The sequence below is a fragment of the Platalea leucorodia genome (assembly GCF_965183815.1).
Source record: "Platalea leucorodia genome assembly, chromosome: 1".
Lineage (NCBI taxonomy): Eukaryota > Metazoa > Chordata > Aves > Pelecaniformes > Threskiornithidae > Platalea > Platalea leucorodia.
The window spans coordinates 153990912-154016145 of record NC_138823.1 but is presented as its reverse complement, the minus strand read 5'-3'; the positions used below and the strand labels follow the sequence as shown (position 1 = coordinate 154016145).

General features: G+C 41.4%; 1 protein-coding gene across 1 annotated transcript in view; it reads right to left on the bottom strand.

Annotated features, from left to right (window-relative positions):
• The window catches only part of CCNY (cyclin Y), a 126010-nt gene extending 101918 nt beyond the window's left edge, over positions 1-24092 (bottom strand). The window contains exon 1 of the mRNA XM_082306089.1: positions 23863-24092. Coding sequence (XP_082162215.1) covers positions 23863-24016 — 154 coding nt within the window. The 5' untranslated portion in view covers positions 24017-24092. The remainder of the gene's footprint in view (positions 1-23862) is intronic.
• Positions 24093-25234: the final 1142 nt, after the last annotated feature.

Sequence of the window (25234 nt, the reverse complement as noted above, 5' to 3'; positions counted from 1 at the left end):
AAAGGACAAAAGAGAAGGCCAAGGAGGGATGGGTGCTTCAGATGCAGGAATCCAAGCTGTAATCTTACAGACAAAAATGCAAGAAATGTTTTATTTTTCTCTTTTTCCTCCAAGACCACACTACTGCTGGACTTGTATACAAAAACCAGAGGAGAGGACAAACTCAAAAAAACTTGTAAGAAAAAGACAGCCAGGGCCAAATCAACACTTGGCTTTATTTCAACCCAAAAGAAAAACAAACTTCAACACAGGGAAGAGCAAACACTGGGAAGGGTGACCATTTGCAGGCAAAAAAGGTCAGACATCTGAACAAACTTGCTGGAGCAGGGGAGCTCTCCAAACACTTCCTCTTGGCAAACATCTTCCCGCTTATAAGACACTTTCCCCCATGAAAACACAATACATTTACAACCTTCCAGGTGAAGGTAACATGGCACTGGGCACCCGATAGATCCTTATGATGTTACCAAAAGTTAGCCCATAACAGAAGTCTCCAAGGTTTGCATCAGCACTGAGCACATCCCTAAGAAAGAGGAGAAGAATATCGCTTGCTCAGGCTACGCGTCCACTTTGGTTAAGCACGCTTGATCAGCCGGGCACAAACACGAAGGCTTTCTTTCCCGTCACAAAGTGCTCGGCCAAGGGAAGCATGACCAGGAAGTTAAAATATAACAGTACTGGCACTGTAAGCATTGGAATGAATATTCTTTCTTACAAACCTTGGTATCAAAAATGAAGTTAAACTGCACGACATTTGGAAGAGGGGTTATTTGGGGACGGGGGAGAGAAGGAAGCCTATTCAAAGTCATTTGGTAAAAAGCTAAACTAATTTACAGAAAGAAAATAAGCATTTCTGCAACCAGAAAATAATTTTAAATTATTCTTCCCCAGTGATACAAACATGTAGAAAATAGAAATTCAACAAAGAGGCTGGAATTGGATAACTTTCCTCCCAACATTACCAGCCTATGGGAAACAGATCCTAGCTTCAAATTGCTCATTCTTAAAAATTATAACAACCTCATCAGGTTTAAAGAAAAGGCTATGCAGAGCTCTCCACTGGATGACTCCTGAAGTCCAATTATGTAGCACTTCTGTTTGCAGAAGACAGAATAATTGGGGGAAAATAACTTAATCTAAAAGATGACAACATACATGTGATTCAGAATAAGAATTCAAAGGTATTTCCAGCACATTGGTTACATTTCAATGCAACAGCAAAAGAATCAGGGCACGTTTTTCTACTTCAGCGACTTTTTAATCAGAGGAAAAAAAGGAGAAAGAACTCTTGTCAACCAAATTATTTCAGAGAATATTAAATGTTCGTAATTTTGAGTACAACTCAATGAGTAAATAAATATGTTAGAGCAATGTAATTTGATTTTAAACATCATCAGGTATGTAACAAAATCTCAGTTTCAAATCACCGAGGACACATAGGGTATTTCCTATTTCTCTACACAGGTGCAGCACAATGTTCCTGTATATAGGAACACCCTAGCTGAGGAACTCAAGAGCACACACAGCTCATGTGGCCTTAACCACTACATATTCAAACAGGTCAAAATCTGGCAGGGACTTTGCAAAGTCCTCAGAAAAGAGGGCAGCCAAAGGCAAACCACAAGTTAACATGAACTGTCCCGTCAGGCCTGACGTAACTTGACAGGCATGAGTTACGCACCTCCGATATCCACAAATCAATGACCAAGAAAAACACAAAAATAAGTCAAAACCCTCAAATCAGAAAACAAGTTTTAGGAAGATTAAGTAAAAGCAACATTAAATTCATTACTATCAGGTAAGACAATATATTACACTTGTGCAAGAGGTTTGTGATTTAGACAGTTTCCTCACCACTTGTTCAGTAGTTGCTCATGCTTAATTGCACAAAGCTGAAAAACAGATTGTTACAGAGGTCCAACATTTTCATTTAGTGCCAGCTAAACTCAGGTCTATTTTGCAGCAGTCTCAGCCGTAACAAGAATTACTTCCAAAACTCTCTTCCATAGTCAATTCTCTGATGGCAACTTTCAGCGCTCTCAGTGTCCAACATGCCATAAGATACGCGTGATCAATCAAACCATTAAAAATGTCATTGATGTTGAAACGGAAAGATTAATGGGGTCCTACTCCTGAAGTATCTCAGAATTAAACAAGTTCTGGCATAAAACAAGCTAACTCCTTAAGTCAGATTGGAGACTACAGGAACTCCAAACTCAGTTTGCTGCTTATCTTTAACAGTATTGTTCTGAGTAAAAAAAATTTTAGGTGTTATATAGCTCTGGAAAAGGCCTCTGAAAATATTTGTCTCTAACACATGGAAAACAAACATAGATGACTAAATGTAAAACAGATCTCCTCTTAAGAAAAGGCACACCTACTGCGCATCAAGAGGCCAGTTACATAGGAAGGTTTTGGGATCCCTCTGTTTGTTTTTACAACTCCCAAACAAAAAAAAAGCGAACAAAACAAACAAACAAAAAAACCACCAAAACAGAAAAACAAATAAAAAAACCCCAAACCCAATACAATGTTTTAAGGATCTTTAACACTTTGGCTATCATATCTGCCATATATTTTGATGGCCAGTATCTACTTTTGCCCCTAAGCAGGACACTGCAATTCCTTTCTATCTGAAAGCTGTATACCTGTTAGAAATTATTTATTCACCCTCTGTTAGATAAGAGTGTTGCTTTGCAACATAAAATACAGCCTCTACTAGTTATCCATTCACCTTTCTGAAAAGACATAATTGGTTTAGGATTTGGTTTTGTTTTACATGAACTTTAGAACCTATATAGCTCCCTTCTGATAAGGACTCAGACATGGGGAACCCTAAAGGTGGACCTTCACAGTGCCTCCCCTTCAAGTCCACCCCCAACTGACTCCCAAAAGGGAAGAAGCAATAACTCAACATTCACAGTGGCAAAAAAAAGAGAAAATAATTGCTCTTTTCCTACAACAGCCACACAGTGACTTCACAGACAAACGTAAAGGAGCTTTCAACTGCAAAGTAAGGAAAGACTATCCAGTTTCTCTCTTGGAGCATGCCAGAGTCCCCTCTCCATTTTGCCAAGACCTTAAGGCCAGCTCTGATTGCTAATACTTCTAGGGACTGAAAGACCCTTACATCTCCAAGAAGCAGGACCTACACACACAGAGAGGATGCAAATTTACTGTATTTCTATTCTACCAGGTTTGGGGCACGGAATTCTCAATGGGGCAGCAGGCTCCACGCCCACCATCTCATTCACCTCAGAAAACCCTGGGAACAGAGTTTTACACAACCCGAATCTGCAAGCGCTCTCCCAAGGCAAAACCAAAGCGTGCTGTACATTTTATGACCCACGGTACCACTGCTTGATAAACAGCATAGTCATTTCATAAATATTATAAAATTTGAAGTCTTCCACACATTTCTATAGTCCAGTATTTACATGGCAGCTTTGTATTGACTGCACAAGAACCATTATTTTTAAATTATAGTTTTGTATTGGTTACTTATTGGTTATTTGTATTGGTTCCATAGAAAATAACTGACTAATATTTTTAGAGTACAAACTTAAAACGATTATACCAGAAGTTTTGCCTACTATAGGCACATAATGGCAGAGAGAGATAAAACCCATCAGGCTCCAGCCTGCCATGGCCTCAGATGATATCAGCGACCAACTTCAGTGCATGCATGAGTGGCTTTGAAAGGAGACACTGTGATGTGAGCCTGCAGATTAAAAAGGAGAATTCAAGCCCCTAAAAGGGATTACAGTGTTGACATAAATGAGCACAGGTGTCACCGGTTTATCTGGAATTAGCATCAGAATTCGGGACTTTCAAGAATTTAGAATGCTTAAAGTCTGTAAATAAATTAATTTAGTGAAGGAAAATAATCTGCTGAAGAACTTCATTACTCAGGGGTTAAGTTTCTCCACCACAGACGCAAAGATCAGAGCTAGACAAAACACACAAAGATATTCCTTCCAAGGGATCAATGTCCCACAGAGACCAGGGTTAACCCTGAAGGTTTTTTTGCTCTCAGCACACTTGCAATTCTGTTCCAACATCAGTTTTGCTAGGAAATGAACAATCTCTGCATTACAGCATCAAGCAACAGGCTAAAGCAGCCTTAAAAAGGGAAACTCCACTTCTTTGTGATGGAAAAAATACTTTCCAGCAATACTGTTAATCAATACAAAACTAAGATTTTAAACACTTAAATGCTAAGGCATACAGATGTCATTTGGTAAGTGTTTCCCTAAAAACAACATAACTGGAATTCCCTGGAAAAAAAGCCATTCTATTATATGCTTGAAGCCTACTGAATCATTTGCTTTCTTCAAAGGGGACAGGAAAATAACCCAGTCAAATCTTTCACACGCTTAAATGCTATAACAGAGGTTTTAAAGATTGCGTTCCTGTATCTTAATTTCACAGTGCTATCCCACCAAGCTACTTAAACTGAATAATAAGCGTGTCTCTTAAGACAGCAGGTCTTCTCCGACTTCTGAGAATAATACAGACTTGTGTTGTTCTCACTGATACACTGAGTTGCACTCCTTCCAGGGAGATTTTGATTCCTCTCTTTGTGGATGCCTACTTTATGAACTGAGAAGCACCACAGAAGAAAATGAGAAAACTCTGTTTGAAAAAAGGAGATCCGCATTACTCTGATTTAGTACTTGTTACAAAGGGCACATGTACCTGGCCTTTCCTAACTGTTTGAGAAGTCCTCATTCAAAACTGGAAATATAATGAAACTATTTTAAGAAGTTTTAATTTCAGATAACTGATCACATCAAAATTACGATAATGAAAACAGAAGACTCACAGTTGTAAAAAAAGTTAATTTGCATCATTAGGCATCAATTATTTAATCAAAATTAAAATAAAAATATATATTTCTTAGTTTGGTTCAGCTTCTTAACATGACATTTTAACATTGTTCATCTCACTTTCTAGCACACTTACATCTCAAGGTGATGCATCTATTTTGTAAATAAACATTTAATAAGCAGTGGGTAATACATAAACAGAGAGGGAGGGACAGAGACACTATATTTGCTTAGAATCTCCACAACAGTATTTTGGCTTCTGTACCACTTTGCTGTGTTTTGCTAGTATCCTGCAGTTCTCAATATTCTGCAGTGTATAAACAATCAGAAGTCCCAAATCGTTCTCCATTTTACCTGTGTGTGTGTGTGTATATATATATATATATAAGCAAATAGATATATGTGGGAATTGTCATTGTTACTAGAAGGATTATTCAAATTTTTAAAAAAATTAAGAACAAGCATATTATAAAACAGCTGAGCATATCAGCAAACAGTGAATTTACCCAATGCAAAAGGACATTTTTCACACAGCAGCAGAGAAAAAAGAGCAGAAAATAGTCAAGAGGACTATAAAGGATCACTTGAAATGGAAAATGTTGGAAGTAAATTGGTAGGGTTTCAATTGTAACGAGAAGCTTCTAAAAATATATTCATTTCAAAACCAGCATATTTAACTATTCAGAACAAGGAAAAAACAAGAACAGGCATCTAGAGAGCAGGCAATTCTTCAGTAGTCTACAGGGATTTCTGCGCATCAATCAGCAGGAGGTAAGGAAGTCCAACTGAATTAGAAAATAAGCAGTGTTCATGAATAACAGAAAATTTTATTTTCAGCATGAAAATCTGTAATGAATGCATAAAGAATATTTCAATGGCAATACAAATAAAACTGGAATGAATTACTAGTAGTCTAAGAGCTCACTTAATCTTATCAAAATGACAGAATGCTTATGTATCTTGGTTAGCAGATACAGCTGAAAGGACAAACACAAACCAGAATTAACAATATTAACACCTGCTTGCAATTGTTTTTCTTTAATTAGAGCAACATTCTTCCACTCCCTAGCGACAAACTTCAAACAGAAGAAAGACATGAAATGGTAAATGCCAAAGCAAAGACTTTCATTTTGTTAAATCTAAAAGCCTTCTGCTGTCTTTCCGTCTGCCTAGCTGGAGTTTCCGTGCCCATCACTGAACAATTTCCAGCTAAGAAAACAATAACAGGATTAAAACTGGTAGTGGACTCTGACTGTTCATCCACCAATTAAATATAGCCACCTCCGAGCAGAAACACATCTGCTGTACCTTGTCCCTGCCACAGCTACCGCTGCTGAACACATCTCATGAAGGTAAGATACAGAATGCAACTGAGAGACCACCACCGGGCAGGGGATACTCTGCTAAAATGCCCATTTTGCAGATAATATTCCATGTCACACTGTACACTTGCACTGGAGGTCCTTATCAGCTGGTTTTCTTTTATCTTAAGATGATACAAGAAACTGCAGAACGCCAAAGGGTTGTTTATTGCCTGTGTATAAAACTTTTACTTTCAGGAAAGAAGCAGAACGGAGCCTCTGAGACACCCGTGAAGTCACAGGCAGTGGCTAGAAGTAGGTAACAGCAAGCAATAACAGAGAGATGACAGAATAATATCACCTCTCTATTTACCTTCATATCCAGACTTTGTAAAATAGCATCAGACAATGTAGAGATTTTATCGCAATTTCAGAAATGACTGGCGAGGGCTTTAAAACAATGATAGAAGCTGTATTAAAAAATGGACAAGACTTCAAACCTCAGAATTTGAGCTGGATAAGGGGCAGTTTCAAAAATACTGGCAGCATAGCATTTTGTACGTTTTATCTGTTGGGTTCCTCATGAGACTTCAAATCAAGATATGCAAAGGCATGTATAGAAATTAAATCTTTTATTTTTTTTAACTAGCCAAAAATTGCTGGGGTAAAAGGTGAAAGTAAAAGTATTTTCTTAATCAGTGTCCTGGACAGGCTTTAGATAAAATACATAAAAATTACAGTCTAGAATGTCACCTGTTGACTATGCTAAACTGATTATTCTGAGCACTACTCCTCTGTGAAATGCAATCTTTGAAAAGGTTCTTCTGTTCGTTGGAAATGAAAGGGAACCGAAACAATAACGCCACAAATGCATGAACACTTGACTGTGGTCTCAAATTGCGGTATCGCTTCCTCCTTGAGTATCTATCTTGTGAATAAGTGCAGGACGGGGCGGGGGCAGAATGGTAGAAATTTTTTTCCCCTAATATATTGTTTAAGGCACCATCAGATTTGATACGCACATCCACTTTCACCATGTGGCTAGTCCTCAACGTTAGCTTAACCTCGGAATTTTCCTTACCTTTCAAGTATGTAACTTTTGCAATTACTAAATCTGCCTATATAATCAAGTGCAGTACATTCTGGAAGACACCTCTTCTACAAGCAAACATGTCCTTTTATCCAGTAACGCATTTCCCAAGACAAATCCAGTTTTCTTCTCAGTGTGCTAACAATGCTCTCCAAGACACAGAGCAGCAAAAAACGTAACTGTTAACAGAAGTTTCATGTTTCCAGTTTCTTTCCCCCTTCGCACACTACTATTAGGCAAGGAAAAGCCAGACTATGAAGCACAGCTGATGGTTTCACTACGTTCCCACCAAACAGTGTTTATAAGCCATGTAATACCCAAATCACCCCCAGCATTCTACATTAAAAAAAAAAAAAGTTAAGAACCATAGGCACCGTAAGGCTGACCTATAGCTCCCTCGGAAATGAGGAGGCCAGGACTGAAGCAAACTAGTAACTTAGTTTTGGAAAGCCTATGCATTTCCGTAACTGACTCTGAGAAAGTCGACCCCTTGCTCTTCCCTTTAAGGCCAAAAGCAAACATCAGTCTGTAAGGGCATGCAATTTCACTGCATAAGGACTAAAATCATATTTCACGTTGAAAATCTAACCTGATTTGCATGTCCTTATAAAACTTAGCAGTTTCTGATGATAACTGTCTTTCAGAATTCTGTTTTTTGTTATGAAAAAAATTAAGCAAACAAAAATAACTGGTATTTTTCAACATTCTAGTTGACTCTGAAAACTTGTCACAGTATGCTTATGGACTCTCAATGTAGCCTAGGCCCAGCAAAATTAAAGCGTCAAATATCTAAGGATGCCTGCTGCTCGCGTACCAGCGTATTTCTGTAGGACTCCAGCATGTGCCCTCCTGCCAGGGAAATACAGGAGCGCACCCCAAAACGATCCCACAAACTTACTTTCCTGTACCAGAAGCAACCCAAATCTAATACAGAAGTTTATAAACAAGCAATGTAAATTTGGTTTTTTTTTAAGGCTAGTATCATCTTTCCTTTAAAAATAAGGTCACATCCAAAGACAGTTCTATTTCTTGTCTCTGTCTTTTACATGTTTACGGGTATTCGGTTCTGTAAGACTCGTCATCTAATACAGCATGGGGCAGATGTTTCTATGCACATTTTGAGCAGCCACTGCTGTCAGAGACATTGGCTTGACCAAATGTGTCATTTCTCAAGTTCTCTGCTACATGCTAATATAACACTTGAAGACGAGTATGTAAGGCACTTTTTGAAAGGAGGTAAAATTTAGTAAAGGCTTATTTTCCATTTGTTTTTTAACCTTACAGAGTAATCAAGTGGTTTGCCTTTATGAAAGTCAGTCATATACAGTAAATATCTTAGCATAGCATATACATAGCAAATACTCATCAGAAAATAACGTAGGCAGTAACAGACCCTTAGTTTGGAGGAAGAGAGGGAGACAGAAGAGCAGTTGGTCAGCTACCTTCTAAATACACTTTCACAGAGAAAATATTGGAGACAGGAAAAAAATCTGTCCTTTGCTAAAACCCACAAGGGGGATGAAAAGGTGGGAAAGGATTTCCATAGTTCAAGGTTGTAACAACTACCAAAGCAACTATAAATTAAGCTGTAAGTAGACGCACTGCTGAACTTCACTCAGAAAGAAAACTGCAAGTCAAATGTATCATTTAATGCTAAATTCATCTTCCACAGGAGAGCAAAGTTGCTGATCTTGTCTTACATACATCGCAACCAACTACCCCAACGAGCACACCCCAACGAGCACGCCCCGCGCTGCTCACCGCGCCAGTCCCACAAGGCGCTTCTCAGTACGCCTCCTTCGCGCCTTGACAGCAAGCACAATTTTCAGCCAGGAGCGGTGAGAATGAAAAACTCCTGTGTGAGCCATGAACTAAGGACCAAAACCCAGAAGGATATCTAGTTTCTGATTGCAAACAGGAAGGTTATTTTTCGCCCCTTTTTTTTTTTTAGAACAAACAATAAAAGTCAAGACGACCTATTGTACAGTGTACAGAGGCGTGAAGGAATTAGCAAAATAAGCCTTTGGCTGTTATCAGCTCTATTTGATTTACGTGTTCCTGGCAGAAACCTATGCCCCAATGGCTTCTACATTCACACAGAACCCCTGATTTTCTTTATAGAAAGGTTTTAGTTGTGGGGTTTTTTTATATATACATATATAAATATATACATATGTATATAAATACACAAATAGACAAAAAAAAAAAAAAAACAAACCACAATCCCACAACCAAAACCAAACCTATTCCATAAATCTTACAGCATTATTTTACTTTCAAGGAAGCAATTTTACTACAAGAACCAGATTAACTTTTTACTTGATCTAAACTGGCAGAAAACCTCTCCATTTCTTTTTTTACAGTCTGCAGAAAACTGACGCGGCCTGAAGGAACTCCCAAAACTTGGTTTTGACTTCAAGAGCTGCCTCGAGACATCACCTTGGAAAATTAGAGCTAAATATTCTTAAAGGTAATTCCACTGAGTTTAGTTAAGCTTATTTACAACATACTAGTATTTAACCCTAAGTGAGTTTTAGAGCTGAGAGAAGGGTATTTAAGCAAGCAATTTAGGGACACTGAAATTCCTACTACAGTCTGTAGTACCAATGAATAAAACAGTATTTCCTTACCCATTCCCCATATGTCTTCTAATGTGTTTCAAGGGCTTTTAATTCTCTCACAAATATTACTTGTTGACATGGAGATTGCTTTGCTTGAAAGATGCCTACTGTTATTTTTAATGCTAGCTTGCAGCATCAAGATACTGTCTTTAAAAAATAAAAATCTTTTATAAAGAGAAATAAAAGAATTTCCATTAAGGGGAAGAGGACATATATTAACTTAAAAATAAATTCTTTTCCCCAGAGCCAGGCACAGTATTTGCAAGATTATTTAATACCCAAATTGCCTTCAGCTTTCTTTGTAAATCTCATCAGTCCTTTTTGTTTAATCCCATCTTTCTGGTAAACAGAGAGGTGAGGACATTTCTTTACTGCTGTCTGAGCTTGAAAACACAAATAAGTCACCCATTATTAATATATTATATTAATAAGCACGGGCATGAATACATAAAGAGTATTGTTCATCACAACAACCTTCATTTGCAAGTAATTTCTGATTCTCCATTGTTTACTAGGTCAATGTACCACCCTGGAGATGATAATGATCCCTTTTAATCAAAGGAATGAAGCTAATGGAAATAATTAATGGTAACTACCAATGTATTAGCTATCTATTTAAGATACATAGGCACGTGCCTGGTGCTAACTGCTACATATTATCATAGGAAAACTGACCTTTTCCTTCCATCTGTTTTAAGCTCCATTAAGAAAATACACTAAACACAAGTTTATTTATGGGATCAAAAAATGCTATCATCATGACCCAGTCCTGGATAATAACTTCAGCCTGTTAGGATAAGAAAGCTTACTTGTTGCAAAACAATAAACCTTGCCACAAAGGGATAAACAGAAGACAAAAGAGAAGGGAAGGATCCAATGAAAATATAGCAAGTGAACAAAGAAACCAGACCCAGACAGCAAGATAGACAGCGATAATGCCATTTAGCAATGACACAAAACCGTTTTCCTGAACCAAGTCTTAGTTTTTTCTCCAAACAATAAGTAAATATTGTCAGACTCTTACTTGAAAGATGCTGCAGAGATCTTTCCAGAGATCAAACAGGCTCCTGGGTCAAATTATTTTCTAGATTACAGCTAGATATTACCAACTCTCTTGAAGACATCAACAATAAAACTTTAGCAGCACATATTCTCCCTATTACTTTCTAACAGATATATAAAAAAAAAAGTACCTGAGTTACTTGAAGAAAGAACTGTAATAGGACTATTTATAAATCAGACGCAATATCCTCTCTCAACAAGTGCTTTGCTGAGCAGACAACTGAATGCTAAGCATCTTGGAAGAGCAAGCTCCATGTTCTCAATTATTTTAACAAGCATTATTCTCACACAGGCCCTGTTTAACAAACTTATAGGACTTAACTGCAAGATAAGAACAAGCTCAGATGCTTTCATATCATTGCAAATATAAGCGCTTTACAGCTAGCAATGGACTTGAGTATTCAGTTTACGTGCACTGCTGAACTGAAGCTTCACAATACTTACATACTGCTGCACCCCTGCCAAAGCGGTTATATCAGGAGGTACCTCCCCCCCCTCCCCCCCCCCCCCCCCATTTTTTGATAGGTTATCTTTAACAGCTTATTTCTGGTATACCTGCATCAAAACTATTTTGCCTTGATGAAAAACAGACTTAAAATCCCCACGTAAGAACTGACATTGGCTCAAGCAGGTCAGCACATTCTCTTGAGATCTAGGTGCCTCCACTCATTTCTGTCACATAAGACGACAAGTCAAGTCATACAGCTACAGCAACACTTGGCAGTGCGCTGACTTCACATGTGACATTCCCTATAGGTTTGATTAGCATAGCGTCCTTGGACTGAAGGAGCTGCTTGGGGAGACGATGGCATGGCCAGCAAGTAGAGCACAGAAAGCACTCATGATCATTTCAGCAACTTTCTGCAAAACACTTTTTAAGAGAAGAAGTTGACAACAGAGCTAGAGAGCCTTTCTGACTTACAGAGCCACAAACTAAAACCTTCACATGGACAAGAGCCACAGAGCAACAAAACCAAGGGAAGGAAGAGTACCAGACATGGGCCACAAGTGGGAGATGAAAACTCCCTCTCGGTCCCACCGTACCCCAGCGGGACAGGGCTGGGCTGAACGTGCAGCCGGACCCCAGCAACCCAGCAGTGAGAGCGCAGCAGCCCTCCTTGCCCTGCTAACCCCCAGGGGGCCACCTGGTTTGCCGGGTAGCCCTGGCCAGAACAGGCCAGTCACCAGTCCCATCAGCCGCCACTGAGCTCAGGAGTTGCACGTTCGCACTCCCTCCATACAAGGAAAAACCTTTTTCAGCAACAGATCCTGCCTTTCAATTAGGCGGTGCCAAATTAATCAGATTTGAGTCCCCAAATGGAAACCAAGGAGATTCCTCATTTACATGAGGAAAGAAATGCAAAAATATGTAGTTAGAGAAGATTTACATACAGCTGGACACATTGAAGCATGGGCAGGGTATCAATTACAGAGACCGTAATTACCAAGAAATTTCTTCCATGAATTGCAAATCTTAATACTGCTACTAACTAAATCTCTTTTCAGCTTTTTATTTAGAAGAAAGCAGTGTATATGCGTTCCACTACTCTTTAAAAAGAAAAAAACCTACACAGCTTCAGAACCCATTTAAAGAATTACAAATTTATGGACTGTGGTTTATTTGTAATCCCAAACTGTAATCCAGGACATAAATTCATCATAAAGCACACATTTCCAAAAGTCATCAAGAAAATCATAGAAATCAAAAAACACGTTCAATGCTACTTAAAAGTCCAAAGATACGGGGAGGGAATACAGAAATCTTACCCATATGTGAGTAACTGTCACACAGATCTGAGAGAACAAGGATTATTTTGTTTGCTTGGCTGCAACACATGCAGAAGAGGTAGGAAACTAGGAATGTGCAGCAAATGTTGAAATGCAAACATGATGTAATCTAAAACAGGGTTTTGAAATCAACATTAAAGGTTATGAGGCCGTCCTGGAGTCATCACACAGACCCTGCTCTCGAATGCACTGTATGTATTGTGTACTTCTCATTGCTCAAAAAGCACGGCAAAACGTAAGGGGTCAAATAAGAGGTGATGAGATCAGAGACAGGAACTTCTGTACGTTGTGGGTAGAAAAAGGTTGGGCTGAGACGCATAGGCAGGAGTCAAGTAAGGCAGACTATGACAGAGATATAAAAAAAGGGGTTGGGGGGAAGAGAAAAATCAGACAATCTTGCTAAAGCTACAGGGATGGAGGAGGGCAATAATCAAAAAGACATGTATTTATCTTTCAGCTCAAAGCTAGTTTTAACATTATATCAGCAACATGACAAAAAAGAGAGAACAACGTTTTACTTTAATAATGCTATTTTCCAAAACATTTGTTAAATATAAAATCTTAGGTACAAAGATTTCATTCAAGAACACACACACACACACAAAAAAAAAAAAAAATCGGAGGGAGAGTCTGCTACCTAACCCTAGTCTGTATTCCCAACAAAGCCAGGAGGTCTAGCCTTCACTTCTGGAGCTTCCTGAAGTTCCCAAATATCCCAAGGACAAAGCCATGCTGGGTTTACATCGCACAGTTATCCAGCAACCCAGTAACAGAAGAGGCCCTCAGCTAACCTTGGCCACCAGGAGCAGAAGGAAACGAAGACACCAGCGGCGTGCCCAGGACCTCGCTGCGCACGCCAGTCCCATCATGCAGTGGCTTGCCCACAGCGAGCAGCTATCTTCTCTTAGCATACGATGCTTGGCAGAAGTCACAACCTCAAAAAGTACCATACTTCGCTTGAATAACCACTGTGTATAAGCCAGTAGTAACACACAATTTTTTCTAGAATAACACTGATATCCATGTGATGCTATTTTGAGATAATCCACAAAACCCAGCAACAAAAGAACTACTGATGCTCTCCCTTAAGATGTCTTCTCCTTTTCTACCCACATCCATGCATAACTTCACTGCTGTTAAACTGCAAATTTAAATTCAAAAATTAAAGCATGCAGTAAGGAGAAAAAGAAAGAAAAAAACCCCACACAACCAGATATGTGAAAATATAAGAGCCGTTGTTCAATTTAGGTTCAGGTTCTCATGTGTTAACATAAAGCTTCAGTGTTTGGATGACATAAACTGTGATTCAAGTACTTGTTATAAAAATAACTGTTTACTACAATATTTTTTTAAAAAAAATGTGACTTGAGGTCAAGAACTTACTTTTCACAAAACATTCATTTCGAGTTAAATTTAACTTGGCAATGTCCACTTCACTTAAATATCCATTTTGCCAAGGGGAAACAAGTTACTAGATGTAGAATTTACATCACTGTTTATATATGGAATTTTAAATGATTTTTTTTTGTTTGCTTTAGCTTTCAAAGGCAGTACTGGTCCACAAAACAACCAGCTATATCTCTCCTCCTACGTGTTATTTTTATCACAGACTGGATCTCCAGGACCACCTCAGTTACAGGAATCCTTCTCCTACCTAAACCCTCAAAAAACCACACATACCCCTCAGTAAAATTCCAGTTCCAGTTTCTATCTTTCTATGTCTGACACAGAGAGGATGACTGTGTATTGTCAATGCAGCATACTAGACACATCATCCCAAATTAATTATCCTAAAAGGAAGGAGGACATTTAGCTGCAGGAAGCATGGTTTGAAAGCTTAAAATACAATTGCGTTTCCAAATTCTTCACACCCTTTCCACCTCCACTGACTGACTGAATAAAACGCGTATGGATTTCTGCCAAGTAGGAATAGTCACAACAAAAAGCTTTGAGAACGGAGGGCCACTGGGAGCTAGGCGTTCATAGGGAGCATCAGGTGGGACTGACACATAGCTTATAGTAGAGGCACATGAAAAAGATCTTGTCATTCACTCGTGAAGCTGGATTTTATCTTGATGTTTACTTTAACATCTGAACTTCAAATCTACTACATATAACCACATAGCAAGAAATACCAAAATACTAATAAGAAGAAAGCTCCTGTATCTTCATTTCAGAATCCCTTTTCAGGAAATGTTCATTCCAAATGCAAATAAATCTATCATTCATTTCTATTTAATATTCAAAACACTAGAATTTCAAACCATATATCTGAACAACTATGTCAAGAGGTTAATTGCATTCTCTATTTTAATAGTGATAATGGCAGAGAATTTCAAATTAAAGTAAGATCTCCCCAACAGACTTTACTGACTTTGGGGATGGAATAAATTTAAGATCCTGCCTATAGCTGTAGTTGAAACTGTGTTAGCAACTAGAAATAAAATTCTTTCTAATAAGACCTGAAACTGTGGGGTTTTTTTCTAAGTACAGACACAGTAGAAAAATACACTGAATGGTTAGGCAAAACGTTCTGCAATAACTGGACCTACCATTATGAATTTTATCTCTGATTTCAGTTATACAGTTTCATAAACTTAATTAAGAAAACCAAAATGAGTCCTTTGAAGTCCTTCAAAATGAAAACAAAACAAAACAAACAGGTATCAGAACACATTATAAAGATCCTGACTCACAGCAGCTGTGACACTGTCTCCCGGACATACAGGAGACTGCAATTCTGTAACAAGCAAACCAACCATCTTGAACTAAGAAATTTCTATTAGGATTATCTGCATGTTCTCAATCATAACTTTTTCTAACCTGTATTTCACACTGGTTCTTTTAACAGAATTCTTTGAGGAGGAGGAAGTGGGGAGGACGCAGACCAAATTAGTAGAGACTACAGCTTACTGAATGTAAACTGTATATATGACGGTATAACATAGAGACAACTTTTTTCAAGCTAGAAAAACAGATGAGATCTAAAACTCTGATCATCAGCCTAGGAATCAAGAGCTCTAATTAATTTCAAATGCTGAAAGACCTTCTTCAAGGTCTTCACATCACTTGCATCATTTTACAAAATAACACAGCCCACAAAGTAGTTCAGAGACGTATTACTGCTCGTAAAGCTCACTGACCACAGCCTCAACGGTTCTTCTAGCCGAAGCAGGGAAGCATGTCCTGCCTTGTTCAGGCCCAGTTACAATTCCCAAATTTTGGATCTTCAACGAATGCAATCTCCTTCCTTATGAAAGTCAGAGAACAGGATAAAGAAACCACAGTATATTTAGGTGTAAAATGAAACTATTGATAAATACTAAAAAAAAAAAAAAAAAGTACAAGCACAGAAGCATAACTACTGCCAGTAATTTCACATACACAACCTCACATACACTCACAATTCCTAAATTACCCCCTCCTTAGAGGGTTCGCATAGAAGCGAGAAAGTGTAGGATAGTATTATAGTATTTCAAAGCATCTTTGCTGATCAAGCATAGCTTCTCTCTCATGCAGTATGACTTTCAGTATCCGAAATCAATGCGTTCTTTCCAGGAACAAAGGTGGCAGTAAGTTTCTTTATCAGTTGGAAGCATTCAGTAAAATGTCATCACACAAATAACAACACAGCAACAAAAAGGCACTGTTTCTCAGAATACTAATGTGCAGGGATAAACTGCATACCAGATACAGTTTTAAGCATGCCAATAATCTGCTAATTTTGCTCCAAATCTAGAAAAGGATCCCTGTACCACCAGTCTCACCTCTTCATTTAGTAACAGGGCACCCTATCATGACATTTTGGGTAGCCTGCCTTTCTAAAAACCTGGAGCAGTTAACGCTTCCTGTCTTCTGTAATATTTTTGTCTCCTTACAATCCAACTTTTGGACTCAGGAATAACTCATCAATTCCCACTTTTAATGAAATACAAATACAGCAAAGAAAAGATGTTTTTAAAATTTCAACACAGTCTCATACTGGTTTCAATACTGTTGAAAGTAAATCACTTCCCACCTGATATCTTCTGGATGTCAGCCACAGGTGTGTCAGAGAAGACAAGGAAACAAGCAAGCAAAAAGCATGAGATACAATTTTTTTTAACTAAAGCTGGGTTTGTTGGGGTTTTGGGGGGTTTTTTTGTTTTGTTTTGTTTTTTTAAAGAAAATTATGAAAGAGTAGTTGAAGGCTGACTCTTCTTGCAACGAGAGAAGGATATCACACAGGTAGCAGAGCAGATGCTCTGCCCCTCTAAGAACCACAGTGGAGAAAAATGAGGGAAATGTTATGCGAGGTGGATGACAATTCACTTTTAATCTTAGGATTAGCTCTACTCCATGAACTTGTCTTAGCATTCAAATATTTCAGTTTTCTGCAACATTTTAATACCAACAAAGATAGTAATAAGGTGCCACTCACAGTGATAAAAACATTGCTTTTATGGATATATTTTGTTGAAACCATCATAAGCTATAAGACAAGAGCACAACTTTTGCAGTGCAAACTGCATCTATGGTGACACAGCAAAGGTATTTCAGCAAAATTGTTAAAACATTAGCCGGACTTAACAGAAATAGAATTATTTTGCAAAGAAATAAAGAGAGAAGTAAATAACACCAGCTTATGGAAAATGTACATTCTTGCTGATCTGAGAAACTTGTCTTAGCTGAAGGATAGTTGGTCTAATAAATCCTTTAGAGTTTGCAGGCCCAAAATGTTACAAGCGTGACGAGAAAGGAAACAAACAAAAAAACAAAGGGGAAAAAAAGGGATTTCATGCAAGTTCTCCAACCAGCTTTCACTAGTAATTTCTCATTAGTGCCATAATCACAACTCCTTAGCCAGCTTCTATACTAGCTAAGAGCTGGTCTTAGGACAATGCTGCTGCTGCTAAGTTCCTTCTCCAGTTCAGGCTTATGACTGCTCTCAATTTAAGCTAGTCCTCCCAGAAAAAGCTCAAGAGCTGCTGATGCTCAAACTGAACTGGCCAGGGGGATGGGTTACAATGGCATATGGGGTCTACACAATCAGCAGCAGAAGTAGTTTAAGTCGAGCTCAATAAAACCATCTCTGAATTTTGGTCAACGTCTGCAGAAAGTTTCAGCTTGGGGAACATGAGAATCCCAACAGTTCATTTCAGCAATTCTAGAGTATTTGCTTTTAAAGTTGGATTGTAAGGAGACAGAACCGTTACAGAAGATACGGAGGAAGTGGTAACTACTCCAGTGAAGGCACCACCTAAGCATACTGCTGGAAGTATTCTATCTAAATAACAAATTCTTAAATTTAAAAGAAGTTTGTTAACATTTCCTAGCTCTTCACATACATTTCAGAGATGTATGGCACATATATTAAATATTCTGCAGGATGAAGTAAAAAAGACCACACCGTATGTCAACTAACAGATTTTAAAAGCTCTAGTTACCCAAGTTCAAAGGAAAAGTAAAGCTGCAAAAGTAATTCAGATTCATTTCTACATAGAAAGCTCAGAGAAAGGCCATACACTGTTTATGTTTTCAGTCTGTAAAGTGTATTTCATATTCTTGTAAAGATATTATCCATGGAAGATATTTAGACTGTGCCTGATCTGCAGCTGGCTGGCAGGACGAGGACAGCTATTAGGTAGCGTTAGGCACTGCTCGCTTATTCCCCTTCCGACCTCATGCTACGTTACAGAGAGCAGCGAGAAAAAGGCCTTCACAGTGTCAGTTAAGTTGCCATATGTGTGCAGCAAAGCGTGTTGCAGAAAATGGTGTCCCACCGTGTGGGTGCCAAACTTCAGGACTGCTTTTCGTACCGTCTGACCTTGAGCAAGGCCTGAAGATGCAGTAAACATATCCTGGAAGTCTGAAAAACCTTCAGTAAGCACATAAAATTACGTAAAATAGCTATGACCACACAGCAGAGAGGTTTTCATTCCTTTTAAATACATTTTTCTTATTACATGTAAAATCTAAAGGAAAAAAACTACCTCAAAATACAGCCGTCCTTCCATTTTCAAGGACCTATAATTCTCAGTCTTGTCATTCTGCTTCAAGTACCAATTTACCCAGCCAAGACTACTGATCATGTGCAACTCACTTTCAAAGAACATCTTAATCAGATGACAGTGCACTAATAAAACTGGTTAGAAATATGTTCAAATATGATTAGACTTAGCATGTGTGCATCTGAAAGCTTCTACAGCTAAATATGGGAACACTGACTTCATAAAGGGTGTAAATTCACTGATTCGACGTGAACAATGCGAAAGTGAGGTTTTAGGAAGGCTTTGTACAACGTGATGGTGCCTCTTTGAGAAGCAGGGCACAGCACAGAACAAACAGATGAAGCTGAGAGCAGAAGAAAAAACGAAAGCTGCAAGGTATGCATCACTAGCAGCATGCAGTATAGGACTGTGATATATATTCAGCAATGTAGGCCACAGCAGGCTCTATTTTTAATTTTTTGATGCACACAATTGCAGTTGTACCTTGATACATGACCTCTGACAAATGCTTAGGTAGGTAATGCAAACAGCGGTAGTGAGAAGCATATAGATCACCTCTGTGCAGGAATTCCGGCTAAGGGAACAAGAAAATTTTTGAACGAGACTTTTCTGTAAACCAAAGAGACTTTTTTTTTTTTTTTTTAAAGAAGGGCTATCCTTTTATGATCCAGGTGTTCGCAGGAATGTCTGTGTGCAACATATTAGATCTTTAATTTGCTTCTGAAGTGCTTATATCTTGACTTTCGCGAATGTAGGTCAGTTCCTTCACAACATGCAAGCCCATCATGCCCTAGCTCTTGAAAACACCAGTATTCCCTTTCAGCAAAATTTCATTAGGTATATGGGGTAGACGTTTTAAAACTTTCCTGTATTTTGCTAAAACCTCATAATTCTTATAAAACCCAGTAGACAGCGATACACAAATACTAACTAATCTCATTTCAGAGACTCCCATATGCCAGTTTCAAGAAGATGGAGAAAAAAATATGTAAATGAACAAATAAATGGCTTTTAAAAAAACAGTCCATTCTTCGGAGCTTGTGCATTATGCAGCAAAAAATTAACATGATTGGCGCACGATGAAAAGGGCTGAAGAGGTTTATCAGTGATGCACAGTTGCACAGGATGACATTATCTGAGCTAGCAATGAAAAATAACCTAGTGACATTAGCAGGAGTCTACAAAGAGGGGGCAAAAAAAAAAAAAATCAGATTTTTGGAGGGCTGGCGGCAGGGCAGGCGAAGAGAGGGAAGGACGAGACAGGAAAGGGGCTAATCATTAACAACTGTCTTTCCTTCAAATAGCCTAGTCTCTAGTCCATCTAGTCTCTATTTCAAGAACAGCCTTTTGGCCAATTTCATTATAGGGCATCAGCTTTGCTTCACGCCATCGTATTTGTGGTAAGACATCCCCTTTGCCCCCTCCCTACAGCTCCATACTTGAAAACCTTACTACAGAAATCATGTCTCAAACGGAGAAATCACATTTGAGCACATCAGCACACGCTGCTTTTTCACAAGTTAAACCACCAGTGGGTCTGGCTGTGTGACCTGCTGACGTAAAGAATAAGTGGAGTCTAGACTACGGTCAGTCCAGCTAGCCAGGCTTTGAACAGTGCATACACCAAGATGCTTACATGGCTTGCACAGACAGAAGTTTATATGCAAATGAGATACAGAATGCGATACATTAAGGTTTCTACCACTTATTGTCATTACCACTGCTGTAAAAAAATATCTTGATGGCAAACAGATACAGCTAGGAATCTGCAAGTCTTGAATCCACTGCTATAATTTTCCTAAAGTAAATTTTTAAATGTGAAGCACTGGAAAATGTTGAAGCTCCCCCTTAGCAATAAATCATCAAAAACAGATGGTAACCTCTGTATGTTACATTATCCTCTTGCTCTTTCTCAAAAAAAAAAACCACAAGCAAAAATCTGTTAGGTGTTCTTCATTATCATGAGCCTGTACAAAAAAAAAAAAAAAAAAAAAAAAAAAAAAAAGCATTCTGGTGACTGCACAATATTCAGAGAGGCAATTTTGCACATGTATGGATTTTTATAGAAGTCCATTACCTTCTTAGAAATACTGGGCGGGGGGGAAGGAAGAAAGAGAAATCCACCATTCTCATTCTCTAGAATAAGTCATTCGCTAAATTCCTCGTAATGAAATCTCTTTCAAAATTCCCTTCTCTTTCAGATACCACTTCATAAGCAGTTGTGAAATATTACAGAAATTGAGATTTTCTGACAAGGTACCAGTGACGTAGAGGTAAAATCTTGCTATAAAACTCATCCCTACTGAAGCAGAATTCCTCCAACCGTTCTTTGGAAAACTGTTACTGGATTGGGTATTGTACTTGAATTATAGGAGATAATTCAAAGGCATGATCTTGAATGCAGATTTGATGAATATTTCCTTATGAAGTATATAAGACTGGCAAACTTCAAACAGTTCCACTAGTACTAAAACTTCCAGTTAAATCACTCTTAAAGGTTTGACATCCCTCCATCTTTATCTTTCTCCCTCTCATGCTGCCAGAAATAGGGCCTGCAACAGTGAAAAACACTCATCTCTCTGAAAGGCTTACACAGCCCACAGCTGATTTAAAGGTTCTAAAAGTTCTTGTTTTATTCAAGCGGCTTTACTCACTCCAAAAAATAAAATGTTTCATGAATTTCCACGAATATGAGCATCAAGGCAACTTCCACATGAAATGTATTAACTCAGACACTGCATGTCATGATTGGTTACAGTCCCCGAAAGTACCACTCACAAAGTAAACGCTTGCCAGGGACACGGATTTGCACTTGGAGAGCCTGACTGTCACTGCCACATGTACTGAGCCGGATGGAAGGGCTCTCACTTGAAGAACAGCAAGAAACATAAATCTGAAGTGTCAAAAAAAGTTTCCTTTCAGTGCATCAGTCTTTCATCATCACTTAAAAAAAAAAAAAAAAAAAAGTACATTTGGCAACATTATCAATATGAGAAACTCCTGGAAATACGTTACGATTTGCAGGAATACTAAGGAATCAACATCCAGCATTTTCTCTTCATGACATAGAAAACAAGACTATTGTTCTTTCATTGTAAAGAATATCACTGTAAAATGATAAAAACATCACTAGAGTTCTCTGTTGTGAAGGGTTTTTTTCCCACCCCAGTGCCTCATCTGTAAACATCTGTATGCCATACAACTTCAAACAATCTAACAAGAAAAACATAATAGCTAGTCTAACAGGAAATAAAATTTCAGAAACACAGTAACATCTTATTACATTTAGTAATCAGTCTACCATCTTTGACCGAAAGACCTTCAGTGATTATGACTCCAGGGTAACAGACCTGCAACAAAGCACGCTTCAAAAAGCTGTTTTACCCAAAGTATCTCCAGTTGTTTTACGTGTACAGATATTTATTGCCCATCAGTCTCCTCAATGAGAACTTATTTCTCAGACTCTATCCATAAAAAGGCACAAAAAGGAAACGCAAGCTGTTTGTTCTTTTTCAGAATTGCCCATTTGAAAATGCGACATTGCACCAACAGTCCCAAATCAAAACCAACAAAACTGAAAAATAACTAACACAAAAGGCTTGAAACATGCCGCAGTTTAAAGGAGAAGAGAGAGAGCACACATGTGCCTTCATCCAACAAATGAAACAAATAACCAATAGATTTTTTTTTTTTTTGCAAGTAACCGCTAAGGTGCAGGAAGTTATCTGCATTACATGCATATTTTAACAAGTGCACACACACTCACTATTTCTACCTATGCCCTTCTTCCCATCCAGAAAAAAAAAAACACATCAAGAACAAAGCAAAAAACCCACACATCTCTGACCAAAAACTTCACTGCAGACTGTGTTGGTATAGATGGAGAAATCCGTACCATCAGAGAGGGCTGCATGCTGCTATGCTGGACAACACTGCTACGGGAAGAATTAATCATTCATAGATCAACAATTGGTTCTTTCATCTCCCTGCCTTTCTCAGACCAGATCATTATATATTTTTTTTCCACCTACTGCTCTTGTTACACTCCAATTTTTCAGCTGCATGAAGCAAACACATCTGAAAACACACTCATATTCCCAAAATGTATCTCATTAAAAGAAATAATCTTAACCAGAGAGGGAACCGATCTGCTTCTATGGGCTTCATAACTTTGCCAGTGTCAAGAACTGACAACATAAAACTCTGTAATAAAATCACAATCGAATAAGCTATGAAAAAAATGTGGCAGTCAAATTGAAGTGCACCAAAGTCCCTCGTTCTGGCTTTCTACCAAAGGCAGTTCATGTAAACGAATCCATGAGGTAGCTGACCTTTTACCAAGTAAAGTTTTAGGACTAAATACTTCAGCTAATCAAAAACTAAATTACATGTATACATTAAACCACATCTTTAAAATTAAGCTGTGTTCTGGTTAGCCAAAACAGCGGCACATTCAGTCATTACTAAACCAACGGGAATATGGCTTTTTTGAATACCACTGCAGAGGCAGAGAGGGAAAGGAGGCATCCACGGTTTCACAGAGCAGTGCCTCATCACGACAGTAACAGGGGAAGGAAAAGTCACTGGAGGAGAAGGTTGTCATGGGAAACATTTCTCCCACTTGTATTGCTGGCTGGGGTTGTCCTGTAAATTCCCACCCCTGCAGAGGCGCGGCGGGAGCCGGGCCCGGCCCTGCGAGGGGCCCTTCCCGCCGCAGCCCACCCCTGAGGCGGGCGGGAGCCGCCGGGCCGCGGTGCGGGCCCGCCCCGGCAGCGCCACCCCCGCAGCCCGAAAGGAGAAGGGTCTGGGCAGCGCACGCCCGGGACCCCGCCACTGCGCCTCGCCAGAGGATGCGGCGGGGGCCGGGACGCTGCCCAGCCCTGGCCGGACGGGTCCCGCACGCCTCTGCCCGGGGAACGGAGCAGCTCTGGAGGCTAAAACCCGCGCAGCTGTGCCGCAACCCCCGTCCCCCCCAGGGGCGGAGGCGGGGACCGAACCCGGGTCCTCGCGGCACGGAGGGGCTCGGTGTCACGGCAGCGGCTCCACGCCCGGGCAGGGCGGCGGGACCGGCCCCACCCGCGGGGGAGCCGCCCGGGGCAGAGCCCTGGCCCCGCCGCGGGGAGGGGAGGGGAGGGGACGGGAAGCGGGGGCTCCCCAGGCCGCCCGCCCGCCCGCCCTCACCGTCGATGTTCTCCCGGTCGCTGATGTGCTGCAGGTTGCAGCCCGTGTCCTCCCGGCTCAGGTCGGCCTCGGGGCGGTAGGACTCCAGCCGGGAGTGGGCATTCCTGCGCAGCTTGGGGCTGGAGGAGACGCAGCAGGAGGTGGTGTTCCCCATCTTCTCGGCCCGGCCCCGGCCCGGCCCGGCTCGGGAGGAGGCGAGGGGCGGCCGGTCAGCAGGGGCGGCGGGAAGCCATGGGCAGCGGCGGAGACGAGGGGGAGCGGCGGGGGAAGAGGCGGCGGCTGCGGCGCCCTGCGGCTGCACTCGCCGGCGGGTCCCCCCGGCGGATCATCCGCGGAGGCGGCCCCGCAGCGCGGCCCGCCGGCGTGGGCTGCGGCAGCTAAGCCCTCCTCCGCGGGCGGGCAGCGCCGGGCCCGCCGAGGCTCAGCCCCATCGCCGGCGGCGGGGCCGCCGCGCTCCTCCCCCGCCCCCGCGCAGCCGCCGGGCCCGCTCCACGCACGCACCCACGCGGCAGCGCCGCAGCCTCCGCGGCAGCCGCAGCGGCAGCAGCAGCCGCCCCGGGCGGCCCCCGCTAACCGGTTCCGGTTCAAGCGGGCGGTAACGCCTCCCGCCGGGCGGGCTGCGAGAGCGGCGGCAGCCGCCGCGCCCGCTCCCCGCGGGCGGCGGAGGGGGGGCGGCGGGGGCCGCCCCGGCAGCCACCGGCGCTGCTGGCGGAGCCCGCCCTCGGCGGCGGCCCCCTCAGCGCCGCGGGCGGCCCCAGGGCCCGCCGGGAGCCCCCGGGGGCCGCCGCCGTGCCGGCAGCCGGCGGGAGCCCGGCCCTGCCGCGCTGGGCGGCCGCGGTCCCACCGCGCGCACGCTTCCACATAACGGGAGAGCGGAGCAGGTTGATCGCTGAGGGGAGCGGGGGGGTGGCAGCAGCTGCTGCGGGGCGGCGGGCGGAGGCGCCGGGCTGGGGACCGCGCTGAAGGGGCCGGTGTGGAGCGGGGCCGGGGGGAGCCGCCGTGCGCATCGCCGCAGCAGCGGGGCCGCGGGAGGCCCTGCGCGGCGGCCGGCGTCTCCTGCGTTCGCCTCTGATGTAGGCCCCAACGGCGGCGTGGCCGGGCCCCGCGGCCGGGGGGCCGGGGGGCAGCCACCGGCGGGCAGCGCTCGCCCGCCTGGCTTCGCTGCTGAGCGGATGCTCAAGTATCTGAAAACTTGTTGTTAAGAGCTCCTTCAGACTGCCGGTGTCAAAGATAACTGGCCAAAGGGGAAGGAGGGTGTGTAACGTGCCCTTACATACCGCTCTCCCTGCGTTCAGAGCGTTCCCAGTCAAAATCCACTTTTTCGGCATCAGTGTAATGCTAAGGATGGGGATCGTGCGTGGTTTTCATTAGG